Source organism: Helianthus annuus, chromosome 7, assembly GCF_002127325.2.
Source record: "Helianthus annuus cultivar XRQ/B chromosome 7, HanXRQr2.0-SUNRISE, whole genome shotgun sequence".
Taxonomy (NCBI): Eukaryota; Viridiplantae; Streptophyta; class Magnoliopsida; order Asterales; family Asteraceae; genus Helianthus; species Helianthus annuus.
In genome coordinates this window covers 9435647-9448588 of record NC_035439.2, presented here as the reverse complement: position 1 = coordinate 9448588, position 12942 = coordinate 9435647, and the positions used below count along the sequence as shown (strand labels likewise).

The 12942-nt window shown below is 37.9% G+C and overlaps 1 protein-coding gene and 1 pseudogene across 1 annotated transcript; one reads left to right on the top strand and one right to left on the bottom strand.

The window, feature by feature from the left end:
- Positions 1–10356: 10356 nt before the first annotated feature.
- LOC110888236 lies at positions 10357–11053 on the top strand (annotated as a pseudogene).
- Positions 11054–11114: 61 nt separating this feature from the next.
- LOC118480149 (protein TIC 214-like) lies at positions 11115–11699 on the bottom strand. The gene has a single exon (XM_035974858.1). It carries the CDS (start codon positions 11697–11699, stop codon positions 11115–11117), a length of 585 nt encoding a protein of 194 aa, XP_035830751.1.
- Between the last annotated feature and the right edge of the window lie 1243 nt (positions 11700–12942).

The following is a 12942-nucleotide window of genomic DNA, read 5'->3' as shown; positions in this document are numbered from 1 at the left end:
CTCGAAGTAGTCTCTCTACTTCTTCTTGGATAATAGCATTCCTTTCTGGTGCAAACTTCCTCCTTTTTTGATGGATTGGTTTGATAGACCTGTCAATGCCAAGTTTATGAGTGATAATATCCTTAGATATACCTGTCATATCTTCATGTTTCCATGCAAAGGTAGATTTTCTTCTTTTGAGGAAGGATATTATGTCTTCTTTCATCTTGCCAAGGATCCCTGATCCGATATAGATTTTTGATTCAGGATCACTAGGATCCAAGAGGATTTCGTCCACATCTTGTTCCCTTGCCTCCAAGACATTCCTTGGAGGAATCTGTAATTGCTATTGTTCCCTTGGCTTCGTGGTTGGCTTCATGGATGAGGTATAACAATCCTTAGCCTCCTGCTGATCACTGTCGATCTTGATTATCCCCCATGGGCTAGGGAGTTTCACACATTGATGGTAGGTGGATGGGACTGCTTTCATATCATGTATCCAGGGCCTGCCAAGGATAACATTGCAACAAGATAAACAGTCAATAACACAAAATTTTTGATAATTATGTAATCCTTCCACGTAGATTGGGAGTTTGATGTCCCCCAGAGTTTTCTTCGTTTCTCCACTGAATCCCACAAGCACGGAGGATCTTGGTGTGATGTCTGATTCTGGGATACCCATTTTCTTTAGAACATCAAGCTGGATAATGTTTACTGAGCTTCCTCCGTCGATAAGGATCCTGCGGACAAAATGGTTAGAAATAAAGAGAGTAATAACTAAACTATCATGATGAGGATCCTGGATGTTAATGCGATCATCCTCATCAAACGTTATCGTCTTTTCCTTCCGAGACACTTGATGTTCGAATAGGTCTTTCTCCATTATCCATTTTTGCTTCCTTTGCATGCCTTTTGGCTGCCGAGAAGGATGTACCACAAATATCTGATCCTCCGGAAATAAAGTTGATCACTTGTGCATTCGCCGGAGGGGTTGGAGCCTTTTCAGGGATCCTTTCAGGATCCTGAGTCCTTTGCTTTTTTCTTCCCAACAATTCTTTTAGATGCCCCTTGCTTAACAGATATCCAATTTCTTTTCTTAATGCTATGCATTCTTCAGTTAGATGCCCGAAATCCTCGTGGTATGCACACCACTTTGACTTGTCTTTAGTCCCGGATGGTTTGTCATTCTTTCTGGGCCATCTGGCTTTTTCTCCTAGATTCTGCATTGCAAGGATTAGTTCATGATTGTCAACAGAAAAACAATATTCAGAAATCGGAGGATAATCCTCATCATCCTCTTCCTGGTCAACAGCATGCACGTTCTGGTTGTCATTTCTATGGTAGGATTTGAACTTATTGTTCTTGAAAGAGGATCCTTGTTTTTCCTGTTTTGAGGATCCTACTTGCCTCTCCTGGATCCTCTTGTCATCCTCTAGCCGGATGAACCTGAGTGCCCGAGTTCTTACTTCATCTAGGTTCCTGCACGGTGTCATAACAAGATCATCATAGAACAATGAATCCTTAAGCAGTCCCATTTTGAAGGCCTCAACAGCCGTGGCCATATCCAAGTTGGGAATGTCCAAGGATTCTTTACTGAATTTAGTTATATAATCCCTTAATGATTCATTATGACTTTGAGTTACCCTATATAAATCACTAGTTAATCTTTCAAATTTTCTACTACAAGAGAATTGATTATTGAACAAATTAACTAAATTAGCAAATGAAGTGATAGAGTAAGGGGGAAGACTTAGCAGCCATTTAAGAGCTGATCCAGTAAGGGTGGATCCAAATCCTTTACATAGGCATGCTTCCTTTAACTTTTCTGGGATTGGATTGATCTCCATCCTCTCCCTGTATTGTGCTATGTGCTCCTCAGGATCCGTTGTACCATCATACAGCTTCATAGTAGGGATATGGAACCTTTTGGGTACCTCTGCATCACAAATTGGTGGTGCAAAACGAGATACCTTATGGCTTCCATCTGCAATCTCCGGGATAGGCTTGACTACCCCTGGAACACTTGAGATCATATCCTTCAGCTTCTGTAACTCCCTGGCCATAGCATGATTGATACCTGTATCCTGCACGAATCCATGGTTAGTGGTAAGATAATTATTTAAGGTGTTACCTCCCATCGGGTTCAAGTTAGGAACATTGGGTGTGAATCCATATTGCTGGGATTCTGGGATAATGGATGGACCAGTGGAAGCAATGGTCTGCATTGGAATAAAAAATCCTTGATGGACATCTAGGCTTCCTGTTTGCAAATTCTTCAAGGATCCTGGTATCTGTAGGGATTCTTGAATCTGGGATGATCCTGGGACGAAAGAGGATCCTTGAACCTGGGATGATCCTGGAACAAAGGAGGATCCTTGAACCTGGGATGATCCCGGAACGAAGGAGGATCCTTGAACCTGGGATGATCCTGGGACAAAGGGGGATCCTAAGCTCATGAAGGATCCCAAATGCTGGGCGTAGGATCCCGCCGGTTGGAAATATGATCCTGATGCCTGAGTCATTGTTGCTGGGCTGAAATGCACTCCTCTTGATCCACCCATATATTGAATGTCTGGGACCTCTGATGGCTGAGAAGTAATCATTGGAGTATCAAAATTCAAAGATTTGGGCATTAGTGGGGAATGATTCTCTGCCGTTTTCTTTTGCCTTTTGAGATCTCCGATTTCTCTGAGGATCCTGTCATTAGTTTCATCCTGCTGCTGCATACGATCCCTCATCTGCAAAATCAAAGTAAATATATCACTAGTACTGGGAACAGAAGAAGTTAGAGCAGAAGATGATGGTTTAGAGGAGATAGAAGTTGGTCTCTTCTCAGCATTTTTCTGAGATCCAGCTGGTGGTGGAGGCAAAGGTGGAATGCCAGTAGATGAATTGACTGCCGACATCGCTGTGGATGTATTCTTCAATGATGAAGCCATGTAACTCTTTGAAATGATTTCGAACAGAAAGTTTTCTTATGAATGAAGCACCAATTGCCCCACGGTGGGCGCCAAACTGTTTTGGTCAAAAATCACACAAGGATAATACAACCAAACTCTATGTAAACGGGGAATGATGCTTGGTTAGTTGAAAAAGTAAAGGATCACTTTAGTTAGAAATATGCAAGTGACACGAGGATTTATACGAGGAAAAAGCCCTTGATCAATGTATGATCTCCGGCATAAAAAACCTCGGGTGATGGCAACTACCGATCACCAAACTTCAATATAAGAAAAATGGTTACAACTTCGGATGATAATGAGCTGAGTACAAGGATCACTATAGTTTCGAGTGTCTAAGCGTGTGAGAATTGTGTTGTGTGTCTTCCGAATGGGGAAGAGTGTTATATATACAAGTGTGAGTGGCCTATTTTAGGTAAACAAACTAATAATCAGCTCATTACCCCTTTAGAAATAAAAGTAAATCTAGCCTAAATTATCGCCCTTAAATCATGCCAAGTTTCCATATCCTTCACAACGTTCATCTCTGATTAAGCATATGTCAAAGTTGTAAAGACGCGTCCCTTGATTGTGATGCTAAGAGCGGATCCTGCTAGACATTCCTGCAAAATGACATTAAGTTCAATGAAAGCAACTGTTAGCATGAGGATCCTATGATGGTCCGTGATCCTGATCCTGGAACTCTGCTGAGGACCACTATCTGTCAAAGAAACAAGGATCACTGGTTAGGATCACTTGTAAGGATCATGTATTATAAAAATCCAGCCCTAACAGTGCTCTTGTCAAAAGCAGGATCCTGAGCCTCCATAGCCATTTGCAGCTGGATCTTGTACATAGCTATTGAGGCAGAGACCTTGGCATCCTGGGTGATCTCGTGCCTCTCATAGTCGAAGTTGATCAGCATCTTGGCGGCTTCCCCCTTGGTGGCCTGGAGCTCCTTCTCAAGATCAGCTATCTTGAGATCCTTCAACACAGCAACCTGTTGAAGGTCAGCAATCTGGCGATCCTGATCCTCAACGTGGCCAACATATGTCTCTATCTCGGCAAATTTCTGCAAGGAAAACAAGGAACAACATCAGAAACAAGTGATCCTCAAAACTAGCAGGATACACAAGCAGGGACAGTGATCCTTACCTCGTTGATGTAATCCAGACACTGTTGGCGGAGCAGGGGCAGACCTTGCAAATCCTCAGAGGCCTTTCTCTTCTTGCTTCCTTTTCCCCTGATAGGTGCTTTAGGGGCTGAAGCAGTTGGGCTAGCAGCAGGAGTCTTTCTCCTTGAAGATTTGACAATAGTAAGATCGTCGATGCCGAACTTCGAAGTAGACTTAGAGGATTTTCCAGCACCTACACAACCAAAACAAGATAAGTATCTTAATTTTATTTGACTCTCATTATATAAATACTCCTTAAATAAGGATACTTACTTGACATTGTGGACAGAAGCAGAGGATACTTCCTGAGAATCCTGGGTGGTAATCTTGAAAGTTCTAACTTCAGGGTCAAGCTTCTTAAAGGCCAGGAGTCTCTCTTTTGCAGCAGGTGTCAACTTCAGATGTGAAACGGAGATAGCTGCACAACAAGAAAACAACAGAACATCAGTGATCCTTATGCTAAAGGATAAGTTCTACGGTGATCCTTCCAGGATCCTCTATCCTACCATGGGTAGCCCACTTCTTGGGCAAATCCTTCCCATCAGGGATGGTATCTCTCCTCACAAAAAAGAACCACCGCTTCCAGTTCATATCATTTTTGGTAACTTTGAGAACAGGGTGCTCCTCTCCAGCTTTTCGTTTGAACAAGTATCGGTGGGATCCAAAAGTTGTAAGATCATACATCTCAGCCAACTCCGCCATACCCAGATCAATTCCTTCTTGTTCGATGATCCTTTCAAGGGTGTATAAAACCCTCCAGATCATCGGCATAGCCTGGATATAGCAGATGCCGGTAAGGGAGAAAAAGGACTCGGTGAACTGAGGGAAAGGATACGAGTATCCTATCATGAAAGGAGTGATCGGGAAAGCTACCCAAGTCTCAGAGATGTAATCGCTCAGAGCGGTAGGGCTAAAAGGTTTAAAGAGGGTGTTCGCCGGAAAGCAATGCCGGATTTTGTCAATTTGAGGGTCGGTAAAACAACACCTCTCGGCGGGGGAATCCTTGATGATCCCTTGACCCTTCAAGGGGCTGTTATTCTTAGGATCCTTGCTGGGAGAGTTCCGGAGCAGCATTTTTTGACAGAATGATGGAAAGAGAAAGAAAACAGAGCAAGAGAAGAAAGAAGATGAAGAGAGAATACCTGTTTATCTTCGGATGAGATTATAAAGGGAGTACTTCTGAAATTTAAATGCAAACGATCCTATCTATATCTCCTATTTATAATCATGATTGTGCAGGGTTGTCACTTCCATGACGTCAGGATTGCAACGGATAGTTCGTTCATAACGACTATATATCCGTTGAGTTAGTTACAGATAAGATCAGCAAAATATAACTCGTTAATATTACATAATTACTCCTTATATTTTGGGGGCAATTGTTAGGGCAGGATTTTTATGACCTGTGATCCTTACATTATATCCTAACAAGCGATCCTTGTTTATTTGGCAGATAGTGATCCTCAGAAGAGCTTCAGGATCAGGATCATGGATCATCCTAAGGATCCTCATACTAACGATTGTTCTCTTTATATTTAATGTTGTTTTGCAGGAATTACGAGTTGGACCTGGTCTTGGCAACGTTATTAAGGAATCTTTCACGCTAATTTCGCACATGCATAACCAGAAATAGACGTTGTGGAGAATATGGAAACTTAGCACAATTTACGGGCAATTAGTTAGGCTAAATTTACTTCTATTTCTAAAGGGGTAACGAGCTAGTAGTTAGGTGACTTGCCTAAAATTCAACCACACACACTTATATAAAGGGCACTCTACAGCATTCGGAAGACACAACACATTTCTTACACGTACTAGCATACAACACCATAGTGATCCTTGTACCTAGCTCGTTACCATCCGAAGTTGTAAACTTTGTTTGTTATATTGAAGTTTGGTGATCGGTAGTTTCCATCACCCGAGGTTTTTTATGCCGGAGATCATTCATTGATCAAGGGCTTTTTCCTCGTATAAATCCTTGTGTCACTTGTGCAATTTACATTTAAGTGATCCTTATCTTTGTTTATCATACCAAGCATCATTCCCCGTTTACAAAGAGTTTGGTTGCATTATACTTGTGTGATTTTTGACCAAAACAAACATGATGGTCAACTTTAAAGTTACAAGACATTCTTTCGTATCTAATATTTCGTATTACATAAGTGCAAGTAATACATATACGGATCATAAACTATAAGTTTATGGATCATAATTATTTATTTAGTTGGCATGACTGGTTAGACCACACCGAGTCAGTGATGATGTGAAACATATTGAAGAACTAGAAGATTCTTCAAGTTGGTAATTAGCATGCAATATTTGCTCTCAAGGGAAACTCAATATTTACCAACCAAAGTAGGGTGAGAATCCCTAAATATTCTGGAAATGATTAAAGGATATAAATATCCATCCTGATACCATTTAGTGTTTTAAATCGATGCATCGTCTAAATGGTTATCAAGTTCACAATTTAAAGTTTGCGTGATTTATGGCTTAGCTAATAATATAGCAAGCATATTATTCCAGATTGACATGTTTATTTTGGTAATAACAGTAAATTTAATTGTCAATTATTAATGATCATTGGAATAAGTGTTGAACTTCATATAGTTTATTTTCATACACGAATTGATTTTTTTTAGACGATCACTAGCGCCTACAATTAATTGCAAAGCTAATGATCATGAGAGCAAAAGTTTATGTTTGTATTTGGATACATGTGAGTTTACTTATATAACACAAGTTCACATCAAGCCAACAAGTTATAATACTTCATCCCCATTATAGTTGGTTTCGGTCAGGAACCATATATGTCCCTTTTAGATTTTTGGTTGTGCGCTATATGAAACTGATCCACCACTATGCACAAAGATGGGACCTTAAAAGATGGTTGGGAATATATGATAATGAATAGAGTCTTTCACAAGATATTTATTTATGACTCATTTAATTGATATCCATCTCAATGGATTAACATTCCCAACATCAAGGGGAGATAAAAAGCAGTTGGAAAATACATGAGTTGGTATGAATTATCATTGATCCTCAAAACTAAAAGTGAGAACCATAAGTTCAAAGAATAACTCATATATAAAGATTAGCGAATCTATTACCGGACGCATTCACTGACCTTGAAAAGGTGACTATGTCACATATACCAACTGCTAATGCTCCAATTAAGATGAGTGTCCTAGAAGGACAACCACATGTTTGTAATGAGGCTATTGCACGTCTGAAGCGTGGTAGACTAGTCGATTCCAATAATAAAATTCCTCGAAAGTTGGAGCAACTAATTAAGATGGTCAAGGCGAGGTTATATTAAAAAGGTCTCCTGAAGAGACATTAGACATGAAGGTTCAAGAAGGACCTCAGGTACCTGAAAATAAAGAGATCTCGATAAGTTATATCATGTCTAAGATATGTATGGAATCGAAACAAATCGACGTCGTTATACTTTTGTATATAATATAGCGCTTGAATTGATGAAATGACGAGGATCAAGATTTAAGGTCTGCCTATGAATGAAAATACATAAATGATTGGCCAAAATGGAAAACGCAAAGTATGGCAGATTTAAATTCTCTAATGAAATGGAAAGTTTTCGGATCAACATTTCATACAACTGAATTTGTAAAGTATGTTGGATATTAATGGGGCTTTTATGCGAATCATGTGAAAATCAAATTAAATGAGATAAGGCAAATATGGTGCACAAGGATTTTCGCAAAAACCCATGATTGATTATAATTAGACACATTCTCTAGTGGTGGATGTAATTACTTTCCATTATTTAATTAGTCTGGTAATATAAAGAGAGAATTGATATGTGTTTTATGAAAGTTATGAATCACTGGATACTAAAAGTTTACATGAAAGTCCCTCAAGGATTTAATTTATTAAAATCATGTAAAAATAAGTTCTCGAGAACGATATGATCATTGTATACAGATTCATATTTGAATACGTTGAATATAATTGGAACTCATGCTGAGTATCCTTAAGCATTTAAGTGCTTATAAGGTTAGTTGAAACATCTTATGGATATAATTCTTGTACACCAATAAACATACATAGAATACATGTACTTGGTGATTATGGTATCTCAATGTACAGTGTACAAGCATGGTACAATATGTAGTATACAAATAAAGCAAGTGCTCAAGACATTCTTGCATATGATATAGAAATCACAGAGGAGGTTTATGTAACAGAATTCCTGAAGAGTGTATGCACATACATTGTTTCTCAAAGTGGAAAGAAGTAAGTGAATGATTGTAAATGCCTGAAGCATTGATTTCAAAACCTCATGAATGCCTGAAGCATTGATTATGGTATCTCATGAATGTATGGAAAAAATAGTTGGGTTGAGTGTTGTACAACTCATGAGATATTCTGAGCAATATGAGTCTGATAACATCATCCATCTTTATCAAAAGTCATCTCCTAAAAGTTCACTATAATCGCAGTTTACAGTGATGATGTCTAGGCATCATCGAGAGAAACTGTCGAGCTTTTAGAGGGGGAATTTTGAATGACTCTGGCTCAGTCTAGTTACTACTCAACCTACAGTCCGAGTATATTTGTGATTATATTTTTATCCATCTATCAAACTACATCTAGAAGATGTTGGTGGGACATTTTAGTATGTAGAGAGCTCAACCTTATAGTATGTTAAAGGTTGTTCAGACACTTTTATAAGAAATGATTATTATCATCTCCTACCAAAGTAGAGATTCTCATTTCAAAAGTACCATGGCTAAAGTGCAAATTGTGCATTAACTTAACTTTCTATCTATGTATGATAATATATATTTTTATTTGAATTTATCAACATGATATAGCACATGTCCAATGAGGAGACATTTGAATGGTAAAGCAGATATGTTGATACCCTAAAGGTAAGAATGATATGTGCCTAGATTTTACTAACTCATGAAAACTAGTTTTGTTAGTTTTGTAGATGTAAAGAATGTAACACAACACAGTTGTGGATCTTATGGTATTTGTTCGCAAGAGGAAGCACTAGAAGTCTCACAAGAAGATTTTACAACATTACTCAATATAAAGGATTGCACTTCAAGGCTTCAAACGACAAATCATTCTACAAAAGTTTTGAGCAACTTTCGAGGATGATGGACACACTTTACTTAAAAGATACATATTATAATGAGGGGGAGATTTATTCAAGTTGCACTCTTTTTCCCTTAACTAAGTTTTATCCCAATGGGTTTTCTTAGTAAGGTTTTTAATGAGGCAACATACTTGATCCAGAAGTATCAGGGGGAGATAATGCGCATTACACGCTGCACTCTTTTTCCCTTAGCTATGGTTTTGTCCCACCGGGTTTTCCTAGCAAGGTTTTTAACGAGGCAGCATCAAGCGTATTATGTTGATAACCAAGGGGGAGTGTTATAAATATATTATATTATGTGGTTATCAACTCCTTAAATAGATTAGCTTGTTCTCCAAGACTTCATCTCCTATATATATTCATTGTATTCCTTTGTAAAGATATACCTCAATCAATAAGATCAATCTCTTTCTCCCTATTGTTCTCTTATAATCTTGTTCTAGCAGGCTAGTTTCACAACAAAATGCAATATTTTGCGGCAAATGTAATTATTAAAAGAGTTAATTGCCCGGATAGTCTCTCTGGTTTGCTATTTTTTTCATCTTTAGTCCCCATCTTTTCAAAATAGCATGTATAGTCCCTGTGGTTTAACAAACTGTTACTCGGATAGTCCCTGTAATGGATGGGCGTTAACTGAATTATTTAACGCTCATCCATTACAGGGACTATCCGAGTAACAGTTTGTTAAACCACATGGACTATACATGCTATTTTGAAAAGGTATGGACTAAAGGTGAAAAATGGCAAACCACGGGGACTATCCGGGCAATTAACTCTTATTTAATAAACATGTACCAATTACTAAAAATTCTTTTTTATTTGGTACACTTTCTCTTTGTGGTATTCCACCTCTTGCTTGTTTTTGGTCCAAAGATGAAATTCTGAATGATAGTTGGTTGTATTCACCTATTTTTGCAATAATAGCTTGGTCTACGGCGGGATTCACAGCATTTTATATGTCTCGGATCTATTTACTTACTAATTTTGAAGGACATTTAAACGTTCATTTTCAAAATTACAGTGGAAAAAGGAATACCCCTTGTATTCAATATCTCTATGGGGTAAAGAAGGTTCAAAAATAAGTAACAAAAACTTGAACATTTGTTTGGTAACTTTATTAAAAATGAATAAGAATGGATGTCTTTTTTTCAAATAAAGTATATAAAATGGATGAAAATGGAAGAATCTGATCCAACCCTTTCTTTCTATTCCGAATTTTAGCAATACCAAGACTTCTTTGTATCCTTATGAATCGGATAATACGATGTTATTCCCAATACTTATATTAATTCTATTTACTTTGTTTGTTGGATTCTTAGGAATTCCTTTCAATCAAGATGTGGATATACCAAATGGTTAACCCCGTCTATAAATCTATTACATCAAAATTCAAACAATTCAATAGATTGGTATGAATTTTGTAAAGATGCAGTTTTTCAGTCAGTATAGCATGCTTCGGAATATATATAGCATTTTTTTATATAAACCTGTTTATTCATCTTTTCAAAATTTGGACTTAATTAATTCATTTGTTAAAATGGGTCCAAAGAGAATTTTTTCTGACAAAATAAAAAATCCTATATATGATTGGTCATATAATCGGGGTTACATAGATGCCTTTTATGGAACATTCTTAACTGCGGGGGGTGCGAAAATTGGCCGAGTTTACTCATTTTTTGATCGATGAATAATTGATGGAATTCCAAATGGAGTTTCTTTGTAGCAGAGGATATTAAATCGGTAGGGGGTGGACGCATTTCTTCTTATTTGTTCTTTTATTTTTCTTATGTATCATTCTTGTTATTAATTTATTACTTTCTAAATCTTTAAGTCTTCTTCAATCTTTAAATCTTTTTTAAGTCTTTAATAAAGTCTTTCTTTAATTGAGTCATTAATTCTTTAATAGCAATCCAACCCATTTCATGAATAAAATGTGACCAATTATCCAACCAACAAAACTACTTGTTACAAATAGCATCTTGATGTTGTATCGAAACATAAAAATGTTGACTAATCTCGCTAACATTGAACTTGGTAAAATGAAATGATTCAATAATTGAAAAATGATATTATTCAGGAATACACATTGAATGCTGAGATTACGCATTGAATTTCTGGTAGTAGATCCATAATTCAAGAAGTTCTTCTTAGTATTGCAGAAGAAATGAGACAAAAGATATGGTAGAGTTAGGACAGTTATTGTATGAGGTCTACCCAGTGCTAGATGCAGAGGCGCATAATAGAACGATATGAACATTATGAGTTGTCCCGTAATAAAACTAGTTGTTGCTGATACCTTCTTCTCAGCTCCTTCTTCTCCTTCTTCCATAACGTGAGCTTGGAGAAGGAAGAGATGGGAGGGTCCTATGGAGAATGTGGTCAGAAATCCATAATAGAGTCCGACCACAATGACCGAATTAATTATCTTCATGCATAAGGATACAAGATTACCTAGTAGAAAAGATTTCAAAATCATCACAAACCTCCCTTTTTCTCTTCTATTGCAATTTCCCTGTGGTTTGCCATTTTTCATATAACAACCCTCCTAGAACTCTTAAATGTAACCCTAAACGTTTCGTATAAACCCCGTACGCAAGAAACGAGCCCAAAACACCCTTATACTTATAAAAATCAAATAAAACAAGTATACAAGGGTCTCGCGGGCCGCGACCCAGACCTTTGTAGCCTTCGCGGGGCGCGAGCACCTTTTCTTGCTCGACACTGCATGGTGCCACGTGCCTGGTGACTCGGCGAAGCTAGCCCCTTGACTCGACCAAGCTATACTCGACACGTGCTCTCTCGCGGGCCGCGAAAGAGTTAGCTGTAGTCTTCGTGGGCCGCGAGCCACCATACGAAAAGCCTATAAATAGGATCGATCGAGTTCATTTGAATTCGTTCAAAATTTCTGAATTCTCTCAACTTTCCGTAGGAAATTATTATACACGGGTATTATACCCCTATAAAGCGAAGCTCTGCCTTGTTGTAAGTATTATAGCCCTACTATTACCCTACACGATCGATCTAGGGCTCCATAACGCATGTCAAGGCTCTGCCTAACTCAAATCGTTGGAGTTCTATCTCGTGTTACACCCGATTGATCTAGGATTCCGTAATGCATGTCAAGGCTCTGCCTGACTCAGTCATTGGAATTCTGTCTCGAGTTGTACGGTTAATGTGATTTGGGTTATTTTACTAACACGTGTGCATTGTTTAATTTTAATAGATAATAACCAGGAGTTACACCAGGAAGCTATAGTAGTATCACCTAAGTCAACAAAGTAAGACATTCACTTTTTCTCACTATTTGAGAGTACATTTTTGTGAGTCAAAATGTTTTACCAAAACCTCAAATGTTTTCAAATACAATTGCAGTGATTAAGTCTTTGTAATTCTACAATTGCTGGCAGTATTATAGGGTTTGTATACAGTACTTGATAACCTTCACAATTAGGCACGGGTATCCAATGTGTAATATGACCACAGTCACAGATCCATCGAGTGACACGTACTGACCGAGTAATTGTGTAGATATAAACATTGTAATCGCCCTTAATACTTGAATGTGTAAACAACTGATGCTTTACCAAAATGGAATGCACTTGCCAGTATTTCTTGCTGATAAAATGTTTTTAAAACGCGTTTCAGATAACACAATGTAAAAGCCAATAGAAGCCAGCAGGAGAGCACTGAAGGCTTGGAAAAGTGGCTATAAAAGTTAC